The sequence below is a fragment of the Hyaena hyaena genome, unplaced genomic scaffold, assembly GCF_003009895.1.
Source record: "Hyaena hyaena isolate Hyena2069 unplaced genomic scaffold, ASM300989v1 scaffold_181, whole genome shotgun sequence".
In the NCBI taxonomy this organism is placed as follows: domain Eukaryota; kingdom Metazoa; phylum Chordata; class Mammalia; order Carnivora; family Hyaenidae; genus Hyaena; species Hyaena hyaena.
Window position 1 is genome coordinate 771,332 of NW_024080813.1, and position 24,947 is coordinate 796,278.

At 43.5% G+C, this 24,947-nt stretch overlaps 1 protein-coding gene across 1 annotated transcript in view; it reads right to left on the bottom strand.

Annotated features, from left to right (window-relative positions):
- RTN1 (reticulon 1) overlaps window positions 1–24,947 on the bottom strand; it is a 226,724-nt gene that overhangs the window by 77,328 nt on the left and 124,449 nt on the right. Inside the window, exon 3 of the mRNA XM_039240756.1 lies at window positions 19,398–20,126. Within this exon, the coding sequence (XP_039096687.1) occupies window positions 19,398–20,126 (729 nt within the window). The remainder of the gene's footprint in view (window positions 1–19,397; window positions 20,127–24,947) is intronic.

Below are 24,947 nucleotides of genomic sequence, written 5' to 3' on the forward strand. Positions count from 1 at the left end.
AGAGAAATTGTAACTGTGCCTGGTATTTTCACTTACATGTTCCATATGCATTTATTCTATCCCCTGGATAGATTGAGAGTTGCTGAAGCATTCAGTGAAAAGCAACTGGTGAAGAGCAGGCTCTGGCTTAAAATCCTCTGGTGCTCCCCCATGGAATCCCCCAGCAAAGAACTAGACAACACATAGAAGCTATAACCCTACGCTGAATTAAAGAACTGTCAACATGAGTCGAGTTCAAGGCCCACCTAGTTCCATCACAATAGCAGACTCCACAGCTTTCAAAGAAGAGATTTGTTTTTCATCTGTGCAATGTTGCTGGTTAATGTTCAAAACTAACTAATTAACGATAAGTATCTGTCCTTAATAAGAGCCTCAAGGCACTGGGTTAGAGGACACATCTGCTGTCCTTGCTAGCAACTTGATACATGAGAGATGTCCGTTGCAATATTTTAATCCCATCATCTATTTTGAACCATTCTATTGAAAGTAGCTTTGCCTCCTTTATCTTTTAATTCATGACAGTCCTACCACTGCTACAGTACCACTACAGTACCACCACCACAGTACCAATGATACTGTAATGTATGTGTTCACTTGGATACTGTTTGTCTCCCCTGTAACGGAACTCCATGGGAACAGGGCGTCTGCTTTGTTCTCCACTCTCCCCTCACCACCCACCCTGCCTAGGAAAGAGCCTGGCACATGATAGGTTCTCCATAATTATGTATTTAGTGATGTTGCTGAATTTACAAATATTCACTCATGAAGAGTCAGGCTTTAGTTTGAGATAAAGCAGAGAGGTCTGGGAACGTGTTAACTGCTTGATAATTATCACACGCGCGCATGCGCACAGCCCCTAGGCTGAAGGAGAAGTTGTCAGGAAATGGACACCGAGAGCCAAGGGAATAGATTTCTCTGACAAAAGCCTCATCCAGTGACCAGTGGGAAGAAACAGGGCCAATCAGTATAAAACATTTGGAAGGGGATTTGCTGCATTCTACTAAGACTAAAAAAGAAAGTGGTGGCAGGACGTGGTGGTGGGGATTGCTGCAAATAAACCAGATGGGGTAGAATGCCATGAAACTTACAGCAGATGGCACTAAAATATTAAACTAACATTTCCTTATGCTCCAAGCTGAGCTCTATGTTAATGCTGATTAGGAGAGTCAGTCTATTTTAAAACATTCAAATGAAAAACGAATCCTGTACTGTTAAATCATTCTGCTAAAAACAACTCCAAGCATTAGCATTTAATGTGCTTTCACACAAGCGATATGTTAATATTATTCAGGCAAGGTTACGTCTAACAAAACCACCCAGAATAGGAGAGAGAAAAAAAGCCCACAGTCTCATGAAGCTGTTCAAAAACAAGCTCAGTGTGGTAAAGCCATGAAAATCTGCTTCTCTGATCTCCATAGCAACAGTAGCAACCCTCAGACAGACGCTTTAGAAACCAGATTTGTTTTTCTCTTTTCCAAGTACCTTTGCATGATATTTTTGGATAATGTTGAAATACAACTGACATTGCATAAGGTGTAAACACAGTGCCTGTTCCAATTGCTTCAGTATTAGGGTGGCTTGTCATTTGCTCACTTAACCCACAATGGTGATGCCACTGTCACAGTGCAGTGTGACGGGGATACCCCAGAAAAATACTGTCAACTGAACGTCAGGCTAAATAATATTTACAGGCTGCCAGTTGGAGAAGAAGCTGCTCTCAAGATTTATAAACCGTGCAAAGTAATAAGCACACTATCTATCTGCTTTGCAAATATTTAAGGCTTCCACCTAAAAAGAAGCCATAGAAGATTCACTGTCTCACTGAACCTGAGGTATGGAGACTACCCAGTCCCAGTCACCTCAGCAAGTCAGAGAAAGAATTAAAAACAGAACCATGTAAACAGGGGTACACTGAACAACTCTTTCAACTATTCCATATGTTTGAAAAAATTTATAATAAAATATTGGGGAAAAAGGAAATATATCTGATCATCATATAACATACAACCAAAGTCCATTGTTCCATGTTATTACAGCCAATGTAGAAAAATATGTGGGGGAAAAAAAAGCTGAGAGATATTTGCTCATTGGCTAATTAAAAGTGACCAACTGAAGGAGTGGCCTGGCTGGCTCAGTCAGCAGAGAGCTCTTGATCTTGGGGTCATGGGTTCGAGCCTCATACTGGGGGTAGAGATGACTTAAAAAATAAAATCTTTAAAAACAAGTGACCAACTTAAAAGTAAAACTGGAGGAATCTTGAGAGAATTTGAAGATGAACTGGGCATTCGATGATGGAAGGTATTTGGTTTATTAGATGTAATAATGGTCCCATGGTTACAGAAGTAAGTGTTCCTGTTTTGAGAGATGAACACTAAAGTACATGGAGGTAAAATATCTTGATGGCTGTAACTTAATTTTAAAATGCCCCCCTCAAAAGTAAATGAAACAAATGTGCAAAAATGGTAATGACTGTTAAATTTTGTTTGTCTTTACGTGGGAGTTCATAATAGTATTTTCTCTAATCTGTATGCAACTTTCTATATTCATCTATTTTAAATATCTTTTTAAAAAGAACCATGAGTATTCATTTCCAAATCAGAGATAAGACTTAAGTGTTTGAAGACCTGCCCATAACCCCATCTTCTCTAAAGGGTAATTAAAATGCACACTAGGTTATGGATGACAAGTCTTTGTCAATGCCTATGAAATACCCTGTATGGATTTTTGGAGTTAATACATAATTATTTTTTAAAGTATTGTTATACCCAGATCGCAGTATCCTCACCGACCAGAGACCACCAGGGAGACCGAGTCACGCATGCAAAGGCAAAGGGCTTTATTACGGGCTTAAGCTCGGCCTCACAGACTTCACCAGCGTATGGGTCCGTGCTGAGAGCCTCGAACAAGGGCAGAGTAGGGTTTTTATGGGGTTTGAGATGGGGGAGTTACAGAAGTTGTGACATGGGAACAGTGATCCAATCATAATTATTCAACATCATTGTCAGCGGGTTTGACCATACACATTGTCTAGAGTATTCGTTACTTTTGGCGGGATCCAGTTACAACGTTTAGAGTACCTTTAAATTCAACCAATCACAGAGCGAGCCTAGGATCTTGTTCGGCGACTAACAGGTTAACTTTAACATTAGGTAACAGGGTCCTATCTATAGTTTCTATCTCCAGGCCTCTCCCTTAGTAATGTGGAGGGTGGTCGCTGGACTTTCCTGATTGGGTGTTGCAAGGGTGGTTTCTCCTGCCTTGGGCAATGTGTAACTGCCTGATAGTTTCGGGAAAGCTGAAACTCAGGCCTTCTAGTTCAGAGGGAAAACTTAAAGCCTGTCATGGAGTCAGTTTGGTTTAGACGTTTCGACTTGTGGCCTTACAGTATGAAAATGGTGGAAAAGAAAGATGAGGCAAAATGCACTAAATAAGCAAGATATTACAAGAAAACTCCAGAGATGGAGATAGAAATTCTGTGTAAATCCTATCTGCCCAGTGCCAGTCCACCTGACTATATGGGACCATGCAGACAAGAGACTGCCTTGAATTGAAGGCACAGCTTCCTTCCTACTTAGGATTACTGAAAGCATATAACAAAAATGGAAGAGATTTTTGAGAGAAATGGCAATCATTTGAAGCATTTTATGTAAGAAACACACCCTCAAGGATATGCCTATCCATTTTAAAGAGGTTATTCCATGTTTATCATTGTGACAATAGGGCTAAACCTTCTCCCCAAACAGTATTTCAAATAGTCCTAAAGAATCTGATTGTTCAGAAAGTAGCTTTCCATAAAAATAAATCATAAGGATGAATCTTCTTTGTAGAGTTGTGCTTTGGGAATTGGGGAGGAAGAATCTGCAACTCTAAGCTTGCCATGAATTCAGTTCCTTTTAAAGGAAAGTAGCCTTAATGGTTCTGCTAAAGCTGCTAACACCCTGGTCATTCTTTTGTGTTGGAAAGAATCCATCCTGCTAGCCTGAGAGGACTGGTGTTGGGGGCTTGAGCTGAATGTTGATGAAGGGAATAATGTCCCTGAGATAGGGCTGTGACAGGTGAGCGCTGGATGGTGATAAAGCAGCGCACTCGGATCCTCCCCATGCCGGGGAACAGTAATGCTGGGTGCGCAGAAGGAAGATGGGCTGCTGATGGAGTTCAGGTGCGTGGCTGGGCTGCCACCACGGTGCTATAGAGACTTGCCATACTGAGGCCAGCCTCTAAGGCGAGGGCACTGATTCACTGAGGGGAGCCCATCCCCACTGCCTCACATTTTCTCGTATCCTTGGCAACTCCCATTACTGACTCTAGCCGGGGTGTACAGTCTTATCTAGCACAGGAAACATGATCCAGCCATGGAATGTGATAATAATTGCTGGCAATTTACAATGTGCCAGGTCTTCTACTAACCGAAGCCCCTCAAAACATCATTTAATGAATTCAATTTAAATCTCATTCCAAGTCTAAGAGTAGGAATTATTGGCCACATTTTACGAGATGAGGCTTGGGAAATTTTAGGTCAGCAACTGGTGAAATGGGGTTCAAACCCATATCTGCCTTATTCCAGAGCTCATGCCTTAGGCACCACATAATACTGCCCGTTTCCACACCAACCTTAATAACAAGTCTTGTTTTTAAATTGGGTTCTGCTGCATTCAAAATTACAAGAAGCATTCACTGCAGAAAGGTTTCCCATTTTATAGGGGTTATAAAGTTTCAGTAGGCTGGATCTGTACAAATTCCATAGGCTCAGCAAAGAAAGGTTGAACCCAGGCCTACAGTGATGTCATCACCTTCTGCTTTGTCAACTCAAATCTATTATTGGCTATGTCAGCTGAACCTCAGAAAAGCATCTTTCTCTGCTGACTCCATTTGCCCTCTCCAGGAGTGCACAGCCAAGAGGTGAATGCTCTTCATGAGTAACAGTAGGGGATCCATACACAATATTCTCTTCTTAATTGGCCTATTATTCTTTAACCTTTCACTGGACTCAATAACATTTAAATGAGCTCTTGGGAAAGAGCACAGCTATAAAACACACTGACATACAACAAAATCCCACGATATACTTCAGTGTCTTCACCTATGTGTCTCGTGTCACTATTCACTTATTCATCAAATGTTTGTTGTGTCCCTACTACTTACCAGGCACCATTGCAGTCACTGGAGACAGAGCAGCAAATCAAAGTGTGTGAACTTAAAATCTACATGGTAGCAAGCAGCAACTAACAAATGATCAAATGTACGTACAATATAGTAGGTAATGATAAGTGTGATAAAGTTCTAACAAAAGAGATAATTGTGTAAAAGGTCTGTGATAAAGACTTAATGCTCATTGAATTTCTAGTGTGTCCCATGCATCAGTGGAGAATCATGTTACTAATTCTGGCCAATGGACCATTAGCAAAAGTGACACATGTCACTTCCAGGAGGAGGCTTTGAAGAACTAGCGTGCTCCTCCAGCTCTCTCTTCTGGCATGGCAACCTGGGAAAACATTCACTGATATATCCCTTTATAGCTTGACAAAGGAGAACCCCCATCAACCAACATGAGATTTTGTAGGAGCTAGAAATAAATATTTGTTGCACTAAGCCATTGAGATTTAGGGGGTTGTTACTCCAATATGGCCTGACTGAGTCAAAAAACTATAAATGCCAGAGCCTAGGGAGAGAAAATAAGTGGACTGAAGATTCGGTTAACATAGTTGGGGTTAACTCAGTGGCTTCAAAACTTACACGGACATTTTAGATCACTCTGGGGGATTCCACAAAATTCTGATATACGGACGTTACACCCAAAGATTATACTCTGGAATATTTAGGGTGGGATCCAAGCATATATATTTTGGGTAAAAAAAATCAACCCTCAACAGAAGAAGATAAATTGGGCCAGCTGGCTTTAAAAAGCCTTCCCAGAAGCAACCTGTCCCGCAGTATGCTTGGGAAGGAGCCTATTAGTGAGATCAAATCAACTTCCTATACATCACTGGAAAGCAGCCAGTCAAACTGTGACATATGAAGAAAACCTAAAAATTTATTAATTAAAAGTTTATGAAAGAAGATGTTGTAGGGGTGCCTGGGTGGCTCAGTCGGTTAAGCTTCCAACTTCAGCTTAGGTCATGATCTCATGGTTCGTGAGTTTGAGCCCTGCATTGGGCTCTGTGCTGACAGCTTAGAGCCTAGAGCCTGTTTCAACTCTGTGTCTCCCTTTTTTTCTGCTCCTCCAATGCTCACATTCTGTCTCTTCTGTCTCTCTCTGTCTCTCTCAAAAATAAACATTAAAAAAATTTTTTTAAAAAGATATTGTAGAAAGAACTCCTGCGTTAAATGAGTAATGGGGCTAGATTCTTCCCAAGTCCTATCTCATTGTATAATTATTATTAACACAAACATTTAAATAGTAATAAAACAAGAGAGTAATTACTTAAGCTAAATGATCTCAATTAACCCTCAGAAAAATCCTGTGATGCATGTACTATTCTCTACTTTGAACAGATGAAAAAATCGAAGTGCAAACAGGTTAAATTGCCCAAAATTACACAGATAGTAGTAAATGATGGAATAGGATACAAACCCAGCTGGCCCTGAGTCCTTGTTCCAGTGAAGAGAGAGATATACAATCAAAATCATATAGAATCCAGAGAAGGGGAATGCAGACAAGGGGCCACTGGAGAGGAAAGGACCTCAGGCCTGGCTCAGGGATCCTGCTCTGATCCTAGTTGAGGGTCCCAGTCCTTAGAGAACAGTTCACAGGTTGCCAGAGTTAGACAGCAAATTTCTGATGAAGCCATCCACTCTTCTTGCTCTAATTCTATACCAGGCAACAATGAACTGATCTCCACGCAAGGATAGAGTTCTCCTGGTACATGTCCATTGCAAATTTAGAAAGGGCATTCTTGTTTATTTCAGATTCTAATATGTTTGTATTTCAGAACACATACTGCTGAGAATGGAGTCTTGGACTGAGGCTACTACTCCCTAAAACAGTGGATTAGACTTACCCTAAGGTGGCTCATTCCTTCAGAGCCTTCTGGAGATCTGTTGCATAGGAGAAATCATACACTTGGTCACTAACACATGAAAAAGTTTGATTGGTTTATCAAACAAACCCTGTATAGTACACCCTAAGAAATGGGAAGCACAAAGGACTCTGAGGATATGGAATACAGGGAATGTGTGTTTTAAGAGGGAGGTAAGGTGAGCTCAGAAGCACTGGGAGCCTTCAAGCAGCTGAAGGACAGTGTGGAGGCGAAGGATGCAAGAATGGTGAGAGGCAGGGGACCCCAAGAATCTGTGTCTATGTCCTACTTCTTGCCTGGGGCTAGCCCCAGCCAGAGGGACCTTTCTATCTCCCAGCAGTTTTTCTCACAAACACTTCATATGCTTTTGCTCTGGCGAACCTGATGGTCACTACAAGGGCTACTTCTCATACTCTGGTTTCTCTTCAGATCGAAGAAATCTTTTGCCTTTTACTACAAGGGCTACTTCTTGCTTTGCACAATTCCAGAGGTCACTGGCTACTCACCCTGTGGTTATTAAAGATCTCTTCCATTTTTATGACAATATTTCACTAAGTTTTAACACAACGTCTTGAAGACAGGATTGTCTTTTTCAAACAGATCCAGCATTACGCTACCAGTAATTCTGGCAGGACTGACTACCACCAGCCAAGGAGAGTACAAAGTAGGTATAGAGAATGAGAAGCAAGACACAAAATTGTACAGCTATGGGACATGTGTTCCAACATACGTTTTTAACTGTAGGCTTTTCTCAGCCTCATGTTCCATGTTATCATATCAGTCAGGATGAGGCTAGCTATAGTAACAACCCCAAAATTTCAGTGGCTTACCATGGGAGTAAGTTATTTTGAGCTAACAGAATCGATCAACATGGTGTGCGTTAGCAAGCAGCTTCCCTCCAGGCGGCCATTCTGGGGCCTCAGTTCTTTTCCCCTTTTCATTCCCTAGCTATAGAGCCTTGAAGGAGGACAAGGTAAAACTGTGTCTTCAACATTGTCCCAGATGTGACCCATCTCACTTCCACTCACATTCTATCGATAAGAATGAGGCTCATAGCTTCACCTAGATGCAAAGAAGGCTGGGAAATGCAATGCTGAGCTGAGAAGCCACTTCCCAGCAACGACTGTACTACGGAAGAGGAAGTATCAACATGGTGGGAAACTATCTGTCTTTACCTATCACAAAACAGTGATCATATAAATTATAAGGGCAAACATATACAGTTGGAGCTCTAAAACTTACAATTCAAGTGAATGGTCTGTATCTCATCCTAGAGGCATAGTAGTCCAGATGTGACCCATGAACAGTAATGCTGAAATCTGAAAAGTGTCTCTTCACGAGGATTTTGCTCGCAGTCTCCAGCTTTGGCTCAGGGGCTTCTCAGTCCAGGAGCCCTGTTGTATGCTTAGCCACACTAAGGGGATCTGAGGGAAAGATCTCATTCTTGTGGTATCCACAGGAATGAGAATGTGAACCATGAGAGGCTTTAGAAATCAAAGTCAAAGCCAAGATTTTTGGCTTTGGAATTAGAGCACATCTTTGCAGAATATAAAAAAAATCTACCCCGAATTTCAACATTCTGTTCAGAGGAATAAAAGAGCTCCTAAAAATGTGGACTACAACAAAGGGAAGAGTAAGACAATACAAGGGACGAACTGACAATGAGGCCGTTTTACCCACGTCAAAATCATCTAGAATCAAATTACTTATCATTTTATTTATTTCCAACATTGGAGAAAACTGTGACTTTATGTAAAACAGATTCATCGTCAGTTGGCTTGCCTAAAATTAAGGAAAAATTAAGTCATTTCCAGGATGCTGGACTAAATTTCCAGCTGACTGATAATGTTAACACTTGACCCAGCTACACATATTCTGTACTATTATAAAAGTCCTATTTATGTCCATATACATTTATGATAGTAAATCTTCCATCTTCAAATTCTTTTTTTTTTTTTTTAGAAGGAAGACTTTTTTTTTTTTTAATATTTTTTATTTATTTCTAGGAGAGAGAGAGAGAGAGCGTGAGCAGAGGAGGGTCAGAGAGAGAGGGAGTCACAGACTGAAACAGGCTCCAGGCTCTGAGCTGGCAGTCAGCACAGAGCCCGATGCGGGGCTCGAACCCATGAACCGCGAGATCATGACCTAAGTGAAAGTCGGACGCTTAACCGACTAAGCCACCCAGGCGCCCCTTCCATCTTCAAATTCTAAAGTAACTTGGCATAGACAAACTTTTAGATTTTCTTAAAAACAACTCAACTACTTTGAAATCAATTTAGTTGGAAAAGGGCACTAAATGAGAGTCAGACAGATCTTATTTCAAATCCTGGTTGTCCTACCCCTGAAATATCATTTGGAACAACTGACTACACCTCAGTTTTTTACTTCGATTTAAAAGGAGGGGCACCTGGGTGGCTCAGCTGGTTGGGCGTCCGACTTTCACTTAGGTCATGATCTTGCGGTTCGTGAGTTCGAGCCCCGCGTCGGGCTCTGTGCTGACTGCCAGCTCAGAGCCTGGAGCCTGTTTCAGTCTGTGACTCCCTCTCTCTCTGACTCTCCCCTGCTCACACTGTCTGTCTCTCTCAAAAAAATAAATAAAACATTAAAAAATAAAAAAATAAATAAAATGAGAGCATTGATCCAAAAACTCTAATGAGTAGGAAACTGTGGTTCATAAATTCTATGTGGTGTTATATTTTGTTTTGGTACAGGCCAAATAGTATAGCTTAAAATTAATTCTTTTTTTTTTTTTTAAGATTTTTATTTATTTCTAGGAGAGAGAGAGAAAGACAGCATGAGCAGGGGAGGGTCAGAGAGAGAGGGAGACACAGACTGAAACAGGCTCCAGGCTCAGAGCTGGCAGTCAGCACAGAGCCCGACGCGGGGCTTGAACCCACCAACCGCGAGATCATGACCTAAGCGAAAGTCGGACGCTTAACCGACTAAGCCACCCAGGCGCCCCAGCTTAAAATTAATTCTGATAAAAAGTACGTCACCCATTTAGGAATATCTTTTGAAACTCTGTCCTTGTGCTTGTTCCAAAAAAAAATATGGTTAATGATTTAACTGATCAAACACCACATAAATGGTCCAGCTATTTAGCCATTTAGTGGACACTGTAAAATCATTCAAAGACATATTTTCTTACATCATATCCCAAGAGACCTGTAAATTTCAAATCCTGGCAGTTTGAGATGAGGTTAAAAAGTAAAGGTTGGATATTTTCATCACAACCACTGGATGGCAACAGACATTAACACTCAGCTGAGATAATCAATAAGAAAACCACTCTATTGCTTTACTTGACTTCTTCTGGATTTTTAGGTATAGAATCAAATCTCCTTGAGATGTTAGGGGCTGGTAAAAAAAAAAAATAAGTGAGTTTGGAAGTAAAAGAATTAGTTTGGGAACACATAATCTGCTTTTGCAACTGATTTGTGTGTAAAAAAAAAATCCCCCATGTTTTGAGTGCTCAGCCAAGAGTTGTAAGAAAATAACTGCCACAAGGGAAGACTTAAGCCAGGATGCCGTATTTAGCAGAATATGCAGCTTTGAAGTGAATTATTAGCGGCAGTGAAATCTTTTACCTTGTATGAGATCAAGCTTGTAGCTTGTAAGTCCTCACTTGTGCCTGGTAGTGTACAGCTCAACTCCACCCTCAGGCCTTTTTTCTCTTCCATGAATTTTCCAAGCAGTAAACAGAGGCCACCTGGAGGACTCTTCTGACTCGGGAGGCCCTAAACTCCAGGGAATGTGAATGGTTAGCTGTCTGTGTTTCCACCATGTCCTTCTGGGGTCTTTGTTCCGGAGGCTTTGTGAGGTGCAGAGATGTTGGAAGCATTCTCCAGAGTGAGCTCGTGAGACTCACATGACCTCCCCTTCTCCCATGAGGAGGTGGAAGTCTCAGAGTGAACCGCACAAATTTCATTCTAAACTCCATACATGAACCATTTTAATTAAGATCTAAGCCCAAACAGAAAAGCCAACTTTCAGGATTCCGGCTCAGGCCCTGAAGAAGTTGGGGGCACTTCAGGAAAAAAGTTGCCAAAGATTAAGCTGAGTGTTCTGAAAGTTCTGCCTGAAAATTCCCTCAGAATTCTCAAATTTTGGTGTGCCTAGGATTCACTGGAAGCTACTTAAAGAAGCAGATTCCTCAGCTCCTCCCTAGAAGATTGTGGGGTGAGCCTAGAAATCTGTATTTTAACAAACAACTTCTGACATCAATGGTCCACCAACACTTTGAAAAATGCTGTCTACAAGAAGCATAGCGTTCCACTGAGGACCTAACCCTCTCTGCTACCAAGTGTCCCAAATTTCCACAAGGAGAGAAAAAATTCCTGAATCAATAGTTCACCTGGCAGAAGAGGACTAGTGCCTCAGGCCTAGGTCATTTAAAACTCAGAAGGACTATTATAGAGAGTACTGACTCAGAAGCACTGAGTAATCACAGATAAAGCCCATGGTCAGCTGTAGCCTTGGGCTAAGGTAACTAGACCCAATGGTGTGCTTGTCCCTCCTTCAGACCCTATTTGACTGTTTGCCTTAAACCTGTCTTTTCTCTGACTTTAACCTCTGCTCTCTGGCAGGCTGCTATCTTTTCTTTGCCTGTTAGTATAATTTTTGTTCATTTTTGGGACTGTACTTCAGGATTTCTGAAGCTTTTCTGAGTTCCAGGGTCTACCCAAACTTGTATCGAATTCTACTTAAAATTTTTTTATTTGAGAGAGAGAGAGAGGGAGAGAGAGAGAGAGAGAGAGAGAATCCTAAGCAGGCTCCACACTCAGTGCCAAGCCTGATGCAGGGCTTGATCCCATGACCCTGGGGTCATGACCTGAGCTGAAATCAAGAGTCAGATGTTCAACCAACCCAGCCACCCAGGTGCCCCTTATCTAATTCTACTTATTCCACAATTCCTGCATCCTTTACGACATGCCTTATTTAATCTCCACAGGTACCATATTTGACCCTCATTCCATCTCCAGTCTCAGCCACCCAAACATCACAGTCATCTAAACACACACTGATGACCCTCAGACCCTCAGCTGCTTGGCCGCGGAAATATACTAGATATACAGCTCAGACTGTGAGAATATTTCAGTGTCATCAGCAGCCAAATGGATGATTTCTAACCGCAGATACAAAAACATAGATTCAATGACCAATGAGATAGCATCAAAGTTTAGGGTATGTTTCCCTTTGTAAATATTTTTGCATCTATTTGTAACCATTACAGTGACTGAAAACAGAACTGAGAGATGTTGGGAATAAAATCAGTGCATCAGTAAGTCCCATAAAGTCAGTTTCCAAAATCCACCCCAAATCCACCCATTCCTCTCCATCTGCATTGCTAACACTCTCTCCCAGTCACCATCATTTCATGCCCCCACTACTACAATACCTCCTAATCAGCCTTCCTGCTCCCATACTTGTCCGCCTCCAATCCTTTCCCGCATAGCAGCCAATGTGACCGCAAAAAAAGACGGAAAGCAGGTCATGTTACATCCAAGTTTCAAAATCTTTTGGTGGCTTCCTGCAATGTTTGATATAAAGACCAAACTCTGCACCTTGGTTTGGGTATGAAAGGGTACTGCCAACCTTCCAATCTCCTTTCTTACCACTGTTCCCTTTGCCTACCACACACTATATACACAGACCTGTTTTCAGTTTCTAGAATGACCCCAGAAATTTCTTGCCACTGGGCTTGGTATTTTCTGTTGCTTGGAAATTTTCTTTAATTATTTCTCTCCCTTTTTTTAAAAAAATGTTTATTGTGAGAGAGTGAGCAAGTACACACGAGAAGGGGAGGGGCAGAGAGACACAAAGAGAGAGAATCCCAAGAAGGCTCTGCACTGTCAGCTCAGAGCCTGATGTGGGGCTGGGTCTCATAACCATGAGATCATGATCTGAGCCAAAATCAAGTGTTACACACTTAACCAACTGAGTCACCCAGGTGCCTCTCTTGAATCATCTCATGGCGATAGTTGACTACGCACTTTCCTCCTTCTCTGACCTTCCTATCTAAGTGTCACTACCACTAGGAAACTCTCTCTCACACATCACTCTACTGACTTCCTTTTTCATTGAAACCCCTCTTTCCCACCTGTGTAAGCCCCACAAAGGATGGATTCATGTCTGCCTCAGTTACCATTATATGGATAGTATCAGGCACGTAGTATACTTTATTGGTTGACTCAAAAGAAGGATAAATGAATTGGTAAGGTTTTGCTTTTGCAAGGCTGGCATATATTCGGTAAAATTTACTTTATTCTGTATTAGAGTGTTTTGTGGGGTTGCAAAGATAGAATCCAGAAGTGCAAAGACTATATCTGTGAATATCCCACCCAGACTTTAGTAGAAGGTGAGGTTAGCATTTAAAAGGGGTGGGGAATCCCCTAGAGCCAGTCTTGGTGCTGAGAATTATAAGTGTGTAAATGATATCCTCCAAGTTGTATGATTACATCAGCAACAAAGGATGATTTACATGAGGGGTAAAAGAGCTGGATAATGAATCTGAACCACCATCTAACAAGGTCATTATTTCTTAGAGGCACCATAATGTTTGCCATCTGTGAACTCTGTCTCTACAGGCAAATTAAAGGTTGACCTGAATCCATCTTAGGAGCTAATCTATGCTCCACTCTGTGCCCAGGCAAAATTTACTAGGGAGTTGGGGTTTACTGCATCCCCCAAAAATGGCACTGAAATATTATAGAGGTGTAATAACCATATCAGATCTTTATTATATAAATATCAAGAATATCTGTCCATAGAAATAATAAGCTCTGGGGCCTCCAAGAGGTGGAACAATTCTATCCCAGCCTGAGAAGAAAATCTCCCCAGGGTTTTGAAGTCACCATTTTAAAAACATAGGTCAATATGCAATCTGGGCCAATGCTAACCTTGTGACTACTTCAAAGGTGAAGCCGGTGAGGTGAGCGGCTTACTGGCAGCCTCATTTGGGATGCCTGCGCCAGGACAGCACCTTCTATCACTGGGCAAAGTCTCACAAAAGTAGCTTAATCGTTTTGAATAGTCTAAGATGTAAGGCTCGGCATCTCCATCTAAGTATTACATCACATTCATTCTCAGGGAAGTCACACTTTATCCAAAAGTTACCAGTCCATCTTGTTGAAAGCTGGTTTGACTGGGGGGGGGGGGGGGGGGGGGGGGGGGGGGGGGGGGGGGGGGGGGGTGGGGAGCAGCTGCAATGGAAGGAGCCGTAAATCTTCAGAATGATTCTGAAATCTTTACTGTGAAAGGTAGACTTTCCAAGAATCCTGAAAGCTTGACTTATGAATTCAGTCTCATGAAAGCAAATAAAACATGGGACTAAGAGGATGGCACTTTTTTTTTTAATTACGGGAAGAAAAGTAAATAGGTCACACTTATTTAGGTTGCCTTCAAATATCTTAGGACAGAGGCAATATCTGGCCTAATAATGAGAAGCAATAATAAACATCATGAATGTTAGGTCTATTTAGAAGACCTCCATCAGGTAGCCTTCCTGCAAATCACCCCCAAGGAAGAGAGAAGCTTTTCCGTGCCAGAAGGGGCTAAGCCCTGCAAGATCACGCTGCTGCAGCCAGTGTCCGCAGAGAGAAGGTGCAGGGGCCTGCTTCCCAGAGCACGGGAAGGGATGGAAACAGCCGACAGCCCCCTCAGTCTCTCTCATTAAAAAGCAACATATACCTAGGGCACATTCACCAAGGTGTTTTTTTACTAGCGGTCTGGGCTGCCCAGCTCATCTGCTTGCAACCATAATGCTCTTCAACGCACTCACTGAAAATACAGGTTTATGCCCTGGCATATTCTGACTCTGCAGTTCTGGGGTACGGGCAGAGTGGGAACCTGCATTTTTAATCGGTACTCCACGAGATTCTGAGAAACCTGGTGCCCAGGCAATACTTTGAGGACCATTGCATTAACCCGATATTTCTCAAACTGGTGTCACTGGATGCATTCTTAAGAGTGCCACAAAGAGGGGCACCTGGGTGGCTCAGTTGGTTGAGTGTCCAACTTCAGCTCAGGTCATGATCTCACGGTCCGTAAGTTCGAGACCCACGTTGGGCTCTGTGCTGTCAGTTCAAAGCTTGGAGCCTGCTTCAGATTCTGTGTCTCCCTCTCTCTCTGTCCCTCCCCTACGCACGTTCTGTCTCTTTCTGTCTCTCAAAACATGAATAAATGTTAAAAGAAAAAAAAAAACCCACAGACTTACTTAAAAAAAAAAAGAAAAGAGTGCCACAAAGAGAATTTCGTGGTTTTTATTTTGATAATCCTTCAAATGTTAAGAACATTCTGGATCACCTGGATGATAATTTTATAACCAAACACTACCAGAAGACTTTACATTCAGATTGTACTTTTAACTTTGTCTCAGGCTAGGAAGTCTTTATTTAGATCTAGACCTGATTTGAATGTCCAAGCCAGAGTGAAGCCCAAATGATATCCTGTCATTAGCTCAGGAAGGGCATAGAGGAATGAAAGGAGCAGATTTTGACAAGTAACATCAACATATTGCATTTGAAGGGTCTATGGGATGTCCAGCCAACAGTGGGGAAATGGGCATAGAACATAGCAGAATTCCCCAAAGCCAGAGATCTGCAAGGTGGGGCACCTAAGGCAGTGGCTGAAACCCTGTATAGAAGACAGCAAGGAAATGAGGGACGAGGAAAGACAGGGACAGAATTCAGAGGCAAGACAGAGGAGCTGGAAGGAAGGTGGCAAAAAAGATCGGAAAAGAGGTCAGAGAGTAAGAAATGGAACAGGAAGGGGACAAATCAGGGAGATAAGGGAGAAAAAAGTTCTGAGAAGGAGAGAACAATGTTCATTAGAGTGGGTATTGTCCCGGATTTTACTGTTACAGGAAGTAAGTTACGAGGCAGTCTGTACAGTGTGATAGCGCTCGGGCAGTAACACATTGTATGTGCCCGAAAACTTCAAGAAAATTTCTGAAAGGAACAGGAATGGCAAAATCAAACTAAAACCTATGATTATCTCTGAGAATTAGATCAGGATGGTGGAGTAGGGGACTGTAACTTTTATTTTGCACCATTTTGTGCAGCTTAAATGTCTTATTATGAATATACACTACTTTCTCTCTGGTGTTTTCAAGACTCGCCAGCCATATGATATTAGATTACCAGAGAGGACAAAAAAAAAAAAAGATGAGCTCAAAAGAGGCCATTTTCGGGGCAAGAAGGTGTCACTGGTGACCTTCATCAGGATGGTTACAGGTAGAAACGTGAAAGCTGGCTGCCATAGTCTATAAAGCACTGCTTCTCAAGCTCTGCCATGCCTAGGAATTACTAGAGGATCTTGTCAAAATGCAGATTCTGATTCTGTAGGTCTGGGACGGAGTGACACTGCTAACATGCTCTCACAGAAGCCCCACATGACTGGTCCAAGGACCATACTCTTGAGCGGCAAGGTAAAGAAATCAGAATGTAGGGAGTGAAAGTAAGTATCTAGAGACCACTAATTACCAAAAATGTGTTCCCAGAAGATGAACCATGAGGAACACTGATAAAAAAACAAAAACAAAAAAAAACCTACAGGCTTGGTAAATACCACACACTCATCCTGACGGGTCACATTGGGTATTCGTGTTTTATTAAGAATCTCTGTATTGGCTTTTCACTCAGATGCTCCTAACAGTCAGGGTTAACTTGCGGCAGTGAAAACTTATCTATGCTCTCAGATTCTGATGTTCCTCACAGACCTTCCTGGAAGGTGTGGGAGAGCAGAATTATAGGGCAGCAGAAGTTCAGGGGTGCAGAGGGGAAGGGAACTAGAATACGACGAACTGCATTTTGTCTCCAGTGCAATAGCACTAGAGGCCTCTGAAGGGTGAAAAGCTCCAAAAACAGACCTTTTCAGGGTACGTGCACCAGTAAACCCTGAAACTCCTCGACAGTACCTATTATGATGCCATCAGGTATCTGCCAAACCTTATTCTAAGTATTTCTGGACCTTTCTGCAACTTAGCTCAGCATCCGCAGCATGGCTCCAAAGCCAGGGAGATGAGCATGCTGTGAATACTTGAACTTGAATGCATTTATACTGCCCGAGGCTTCAGTGGGCAAGAGAAGGAAACCACAGAAGCTGACCTGACTTTAATGCTGACAGAGTCCTGCTTGACATGCGCACAATCCTACTGTCCACTGACAGTGATTAAGAACAGCTGTGGGATGCTGGGCAGCACCTGCTGAGATGGGGCAGGTGAGATGAGGAGGAACCTCAGAGCTCAAATAACATGCTGGCAGCACTGAGTCATCCGCCCAAGACCTCTGGTGCTTGGCTGCCCCCAGAACGGCCTTTTAGACTCTCTATAGATAATGCAGCTGAGCAGTAAGTTTCAGAGGGAGACTGGATTTCAAAGGACCCCTCGGGGCAGAGAGCAGAGGTTATTCACCCTGGCATGCCCGAATCATTTGAAAAGACTGCCACTCTTTTCTCTCTAACATCTAAACCTGGCAGCAGAGGGTCCAAGTGATATGGGGCAACTTGCACAGAGATTCAAATGATACCAGAATTGGCTCAGAAGCCTTTGCATTCACAGCTGCGGTTATCCACCGCCTTAGCTCTTCATGAGATGTCTGGCCACTCAGTCGGTTCCACCTGTCCTACTCATCTCTCACATTTACTAGGGAGAGAAATGGGCCTGCACAATTCTATTTTCTCCTTATTAGCCACCCGATTAATTTGCTTCTGAGAATATATATACATGAACAGCACTGCACACATGGTGACTATTTCAGGAACGCTAGTTAGGGGATAAAATGGAAACATGAGTCCTGTAAAATGCAGTGATAGGAACTCAGGCCTAGCCAGATTCAAGCTCCACCACTTTAGGACGGAAAGGGATGGAACACGGTTTGTGCTTACACTATTTCTCAGGGCTCCCTGCAAGTTGCAGGGTCCATCCCCATCACGGTCAGAGTGGTAGGAAAAGAATCCAAATTGGTTTCAATATTCACCCAACAAACACAGCCACTGTTAAATCTGCCATCAAATACCCTCACCAATGCACACACTAAATACACTTTAAACTCTCACTTAAGAGTTATTTGGGAAATCTAAAGTCAATTACATATATGATACCACTATATGATGCCATGTGTCTAAGCCACCAGCAAACATGCAGCAGGCTTATCTTTTTATTACATCCCTCTAGATTCCCCTGTTCCAATGTGTTCCCCTGCTCCAATTTTAAAGAATTTAGAAGCAATCTTTCAATCTATAATAGGAAAGATTTTGCCCTTTATTTTTATATGAAGCACTTTAATTGCTACCAAGATCACTAAAGTTAGCATATATACAGGAAGGAGGATGTACTCATGAAATCATTTACCCCAGAAGGCAAAATACTCCTAAAGAAGCAACAAGCAAAAGAGATGGATGGGAGGGACTTTGAATAGTGCTGTGCTTTTAGGGTTTGTTTTAAAGTTCTGCCTGGGTGTTCTCCACCCAGGAGCTGGAGAGAGGTTCCCTCCCTTCCCTCAACGTAGCCCGTGAACTAGACTGCACAGGGCCTAATTTATTCACTGACCCCTTGATTCCTTTCCTGAATTCTATAATACAACTGCAGTCAGGTGTAGTAGATGATTTGGGAAGAAGCGTACGTGAAGAGTGCTACACGTTCTTCACGTACAACGTCTGTAAGATAAAACAACGACTTCCATTTACCCATTTGAAGACTTCAACTCAGGATTTCTCACAGGAAAATTATAATGGCCAAATTACAATCATTCTGAATTATAAGTGAATTTAAGAATCAAATTAGGTCTTGTTTGAAGAACAAGAGAAATTCTGGAAATAACGTTGGTCTCTGTCTTTCCTGACTAGTTGGGACATAGAAACCTGAATCAAGGTCCAAATGCCTTGTTCCCTGGGTTAGAGCTGAGATCCGCCAGGGACTATTTAAGAAACAATTTTAGGGGGCGAATGAATGTGCTGATGGTGGGTTGACAGAGCCACTCTCCATCACTGAGGGGTGGGAGATTGGAAATGAGCTTTGACAATTACAAAAAATCCACCCCTTCCCAAACAAGGAAGGAAATTCAACCCCGGGATGAAAGCAAGGACGCATTCCCTCCATTCAGGAGATCTAGGCTCGTACACAAAAGTGCTCATCACCTGGGACTCAGGAGTTGAGCCAGTGCAGCGCTGCCCCTGGAGCACGTGCCTCTCACCCAAGTCCCAGCTGGGAAGCCCACAGTCCCCGGCACATCTTCCCCCTCGTCCCCTGGTTGTTCTCTGGTCAACTGGTCGACCAGCCAGGCCAGGTTGAGTACGTTTCGCGTGCTGAGTACCTGAGAGCACCCATGGGAAGAACACTACTGCGCAGACAAGTCGCTTCAAGGAGGAAAGCGGTCACTTTACCTTGTTGCTTACTGAGGAACAGCAGAGGGGGCGCGACGCCGGGACCCCGAGGCTCGGGGCGCGTGGCGGCCGCCGGGCTTGGGCCGGAGCTCGCCGCTTCCGCAGGTTGGCGCTGCTGCGCGGCGGGCCCGTCGGGCGCTGGGGCCCCGTCCCCAGAGGACAGCTCGGGGCCGGTCTGCCGGGCGGCCGGGGTGAGCTTGGGGAAGGGGCCGGGCGCGCCCTCCTCGGCCCGGGCGCCGGGCTCCTCCCGGATGGCGTCCAGAACGCCGGGCTTCATCGGGGGCGAGTCCTGCTCCCGCTTGGGGCTCTCCTCCGAGGCGGAGGACGCGTCGCACGACTCGATGATGAGCTCGCTGTCCAGCTCGGCCTCGCGCTCCTCCCTCAGGATGCTGTACTGGATGGACGGCGAGGCGGGCGACGGCGGCGGGCCGCCCACGTGCCCGAAGCTCACGTAGCCCGGGGGCAGCGCGTCCTCGGCGGCCAGCGGGTCCTCGGACACCAGCTCGATCTCCGAGTCCCCCGATTCGGCGCTGCTGGCCTCGTGGTCTAGGGGGCTGGGGATGGCTGGCAGCCCGGACCTGGCCTTGGCCTCGGGCCTGCTGGCCACCTGGCCCACCGGCCGTGGGCTCTCCGCCGTTTCATAGGATAAACCCTTTGCTTCTTTAATGGCAGTGATAAGCTCATCCTCGGAGATGCTGCATTTCCCCTGGGATTCTGCGGCAGATGGTTCTGTCGTCCCACAAAGCGAGAAAGAGCCAGAGAGGCACACACACAGACAGACAGATGGACACAGAGAGAAGAAATAAAACAAAATTTCATTAGGGGAGATGTTTTCTTGTTGCCGGAGAAACACATTTATCTCATTAGCACAAAAATCGTCTGTTTCCAGGGCTATGCTGAAAAGGCAGGCCACCTGAAGGAGAAGGCTAATTACTGTTATGGCCCAATTAATCAGTGCTTTACATACCTATGTATCTTAATCTAGCTACTTTAAAACAATGACAAAGCAATTTCTTAGCAACAGCGCCTGGGTTGGCTTTTCTCTTTCAACGTGGCAAACATTCTGGAAAGCATGGTTTTAATTTCTGATACACTGTCTCAGGGGAGTTTTCCAAGTTCACGGATTTCTTCAGGTAACGTGCTGCGAATAACTCTCTAATGTGGCCCACCAATATCAACAAATCTGAACATCATCCATTACGCCTTGTCCACTGCTTTACATGCTCCAGCCTTCAGTGAGACAAAGAAAGCTTTCTCTCCATTCTGGATCCGTACATACAATGACTTCTGAGCTTTACATATCCCCTAAGAATCAATACTTTTACTCATTTTTGGTGAAAAGTGTAACCAATTGGACAATATAAGAGAAAGTTTTTGCCAGTTCTACCATGCAGGCTGTGAGGATTGCAGCACAATGCCCCCTGGGCTTCTAATGGATGGCGGAGCCCACTATCATTCTTTTTCCTCTCCTACCCTCCACTTGAGAAGAACAAAACCTAAGAATCACCCCCAGTCCCCTGGGTGAATGCCTGCCTTCTGCCTGATGTTTATCCAGATGGCCTAGAAACTTCACCAGCAATCTTGCTGATATTTCTCTCCCTTAGAGGAGACTACCTGGGATCACCATGACAACAGTTTTCAGGAGCTTGGTTTTTCCCTTGCCATACAGCAGGTCTTTATTTCAGACTATCCCAGACAGTGGCCCTTTTATAAGCAAGAAATACTAGGCATTTCTCCAAAGCTTTGAGGCCACTGATTTGGGAGGGTGGTGAGGAGAGCACACTATGGCTAGGTAATCTGTTGCTTTAGGACTGTGGGAGAACCTCAATGGACAAAACATTTTAGATTTGTCTAATTCTTTATAGAGCAGAATTGGTTTTATCCTTTAACCTGACAGCATTCTTACATCTATTATATGTTGGGCTTTCTTATACGGCATTGGAGGTGGGGGGCGGGGGGTGGGGCACTCAGCCTGTTAAATGTCTGATTTTGGCTCAGGTCATGATCTCATAGTTTGTGAATTTGAGCCCCATATGGGGCTCTGTGCTCATAGCTTGGAGCCTGGAGCCTGCTTAGAATTCTGTCTCCCTCTCTCTCTGCCCTTCCTCTGTATTCTCGAGTGCTTTCTCTCTCTCTCTAAAATAAACATTAAAAAAAATTCATAGGCATTTAGGATACATTAATGAATGAAATCGGTAACAAAATTTCTGCTTTTATTTTAGTGAGAAAACGCAGTTCATCAATTATATATAATAAATTAGTAAAGTATATAGTATATAAGAAGATGTTGAGTGCTGTGAAAAAAAGTAGAATAGGGTGAAGGGATCAGGAGTGCTGGGATGGGGTGGGGATGAATCTGCAATTTTAAATAGGATAGTCAAGATAGACGTCATTGAGAAGGTAACCTATATTCAACACTCAAGGAGGTAAGAGAGTGGAAGATATTTATCACTTCCTGATAATTATCAGGAAGATAATTAGAGGAAAAAGCATGCCAAACAAAGGGAACAGATAGTGCCAAGGCCCGGAGGTAGGAGCTGTGATGATTTCTAGGTATCACAAGGAAGCCCAAAGGGTCGGACCAAAGTCACCACTGCATGTACACCATTCCTAGGAAACCATGATACAGGCAGGCAGGGCCTGGGGCTCAGGAGGCTACAAGTGGCCCTGCAAGGCAGCCTGCCCTGTGTGCAAGCCCGCCCGGTGCTGCGTGGCTCAGGATACTGGCTAGTGTCTACTCATCTTCCATAGCTAGAAGCCCTGGGTGGCTTTGTATTTGTTTACATGATGATTTCATTAATGTCTGTCTCTTTACCCTCCCCTGCTTTCTCTGACCCCAGACTGAAAGCACCAGGAGGGCAAAGGGCAACTGGCATCTTTTTATTCCTGGTCATATCTCTAGCCCCTAGTGCAATATCTGGCAGACAGGAGGTCCTCAATAAAGCAGAGCTGATGTGAGGACTAGCTCACATCTTTTGGACAGTGGTTCTTAATCACATGTATGGCTCAGAATTGCCCTCAGAAATTCTAACTTAGTAGAAATAAATCTGGAGGGGCCTAACCATCTGCATTTTGTATCTCCAAGGGTAATTCTTTTTTTTTTTTTAATTTTTGAGAAAGAGGGAACATAAGTGAGGGGACTCATGGGGGTGGGGAGAGAATCACGCAGACTCCACACTGTCAGCACAAAGCCAGACGTACGGCTCGAACTCATGAACCGTGAGATCATGACCTGAGCCAAAATCAAAAGTCAGACACTGAGTCACCAGGTGCCCCACTCCAAGGGTAATTCTAAAGTCACCTCCAGTTAGGGTTGGCAGATTGAGCAAATAAAAATACAGGACATCCAGTCATATTTGAATCTCTACTAAACTTTGAATTTGTTACGTGTAAGGATATCTTATGCAATATGAGTGTTTTATTTGGCAACCCTATCTCAGCTGCAAATCACTGAGGTACGGAGGTCAGAAAAGGCTCAAGGTTGCTGCTTTATTTAGTCAAGAATAGGATGGTATCAGACAGTGGCGGGGTGTGAGGTGAAAGGGCCTAATGCGTTTCATCTTGGGCAGGTGAAGGTATGACCCTGAAAAAGATCCATCCTTATTATGAGTTAAAAGCATCTCAGTAGAAATTATAGATGTTATCCTTTGTTCTTAATAGGAACCGAAAGTTTGACAGAGTGCTAAGAGGAATCAGGGAAAAAAACTAAAATGAAATAGAAGTGTTTGTACCCTAACTTTAAAAATTTATGGGCATCTAGCTAAGATATTGGTAATTATGTGTCACAATTGACCCAGCAAATCTAGAAAGAATCAACAACAATAACTGAACAGATTATAAAAACTGAGAAGGTTAGAATTGCCCTGCCCAGGGAGATGTGTTTGCTGCTGCTGCTAATTATGACAATATAATTTAGAATGATAAAAGGAAAGGTGAATATGGGCCAGTTTATCAAGTCACAGATGCCACCGTCCAATGGTGAATGATGCTGCCATTCAGATCTCCCCTGTGTCCCTGGCTCATTCTTCACTCATCATCCAGAGGGATCATTTGAAAACACACATCTGATTCTGCCACTCTTCCCTTCCTTCTCCCCAGTCTGGCCACATTGACCTTGCAGTTGCTCCTTGAACACACAAAACATTCCCAGCTCCAGCCCTGGCACCTCTTCCTCAGGTGTCTTCATGGCTTGCTCCTTCCCTACCTCATTTCAGGTCTCTGCTCAGAACCATTAGCAAGAAGACTTTCCTCACAACTACTCTATCACCTTCTTATACTGTATCTTGCTTTATTGTTCTTCATTACCATTATAAATACCTAATATTATATCACACATTTATTTACTTGTATGTAAGTCTTTCCAACTAGAATATAGGTTCCATGCAGGCAGAAAGCTTGTTAGGTTTCAGCATTGTATCCTCAGTGGTGATGGGACAATGCCTGGCCGCAATAAATGGTCAACACATACTCATTAAGTGAATGGATGACTGAATGAGTGATATCACTTCCCAGATTAAAACCCTCCAGCAGTTTCCCAATGCATTTGGAACAAAATCCAAATTCTTCATCCTAGCATGTGAATCCCTGAACGATCTGGGCCCTGCCCCCCTCTCCAACTCTGATCTGTGCCATACTTTTCCTTTGTCCCTGTAAAAGTTAATAAAGGGAAACCTTGCTAACAACTTGACAGGCTAGCAGGGGGTGCTATTCCACTCAGTGTCCATTATAGGAAGAACTGTCAATTGCAGACTCCAACAGAAGAACCATCAACAGGCCCCAAGAGAAAAAGATGTACATTGACTCTTCTAGAAGAAGCTGTTTACCCCTGCAACTCAGTCAGTGAGAAACCGTCTCTGAACTCTTGCTTTTCTCCAGTGGACTTTCATTCAGAACAACCCCTCCCAGCTCCCTTGGTCTTATCCATAAAATAATGTTCTCGGCCTTTGTTGCACTTGCCTATGGTTTTACCATAGATAGCATGTCCTGAATTGTAATGCTCTGCCCTTCCTGAATAAACCAATGTTTTCTGGCAAAATAGCTATTTTTAAGGTTAACAGTTCTTTGCATCATCTTTCGGCTCCTAAACAATACAGCCTGGGGGCCTGTGCACTTGCTATCCTCTGTCCCCATTTAACCCCTTCCTTTGAACTGTAAGCTCCTTCTCCTCATTCAGATCTCCGATCACATGTCACCTCCTCAGAGAGGCCACCTTTAACCCCTTCATGCCCAACACTCTCTCACTACTTATTATAATCAGACTCTGTGGAATTTCAGATGCTGTGAAATTGGTTTACTTTTTATTGCTTATTTTTTGCTAAAGGAAGCTGGGGTGGTTTAACACTGACCTCTCAATTTCTGTCCTTTCTGAGGCTAACACCTTGAAGAACATCCATGACCTCCATAACCTACTCTTAGGTACCGTGTCAAAAACAATGTGGTGCCAGTAGGCCAACGGTCTGGTGTGTTGCAGGGCAATTAGTACATGTTCCTAGAATGCTTCACTTGTATTCATGACTGGTCTTTGCTGAGAAGGCATTTCCAATATGTAAG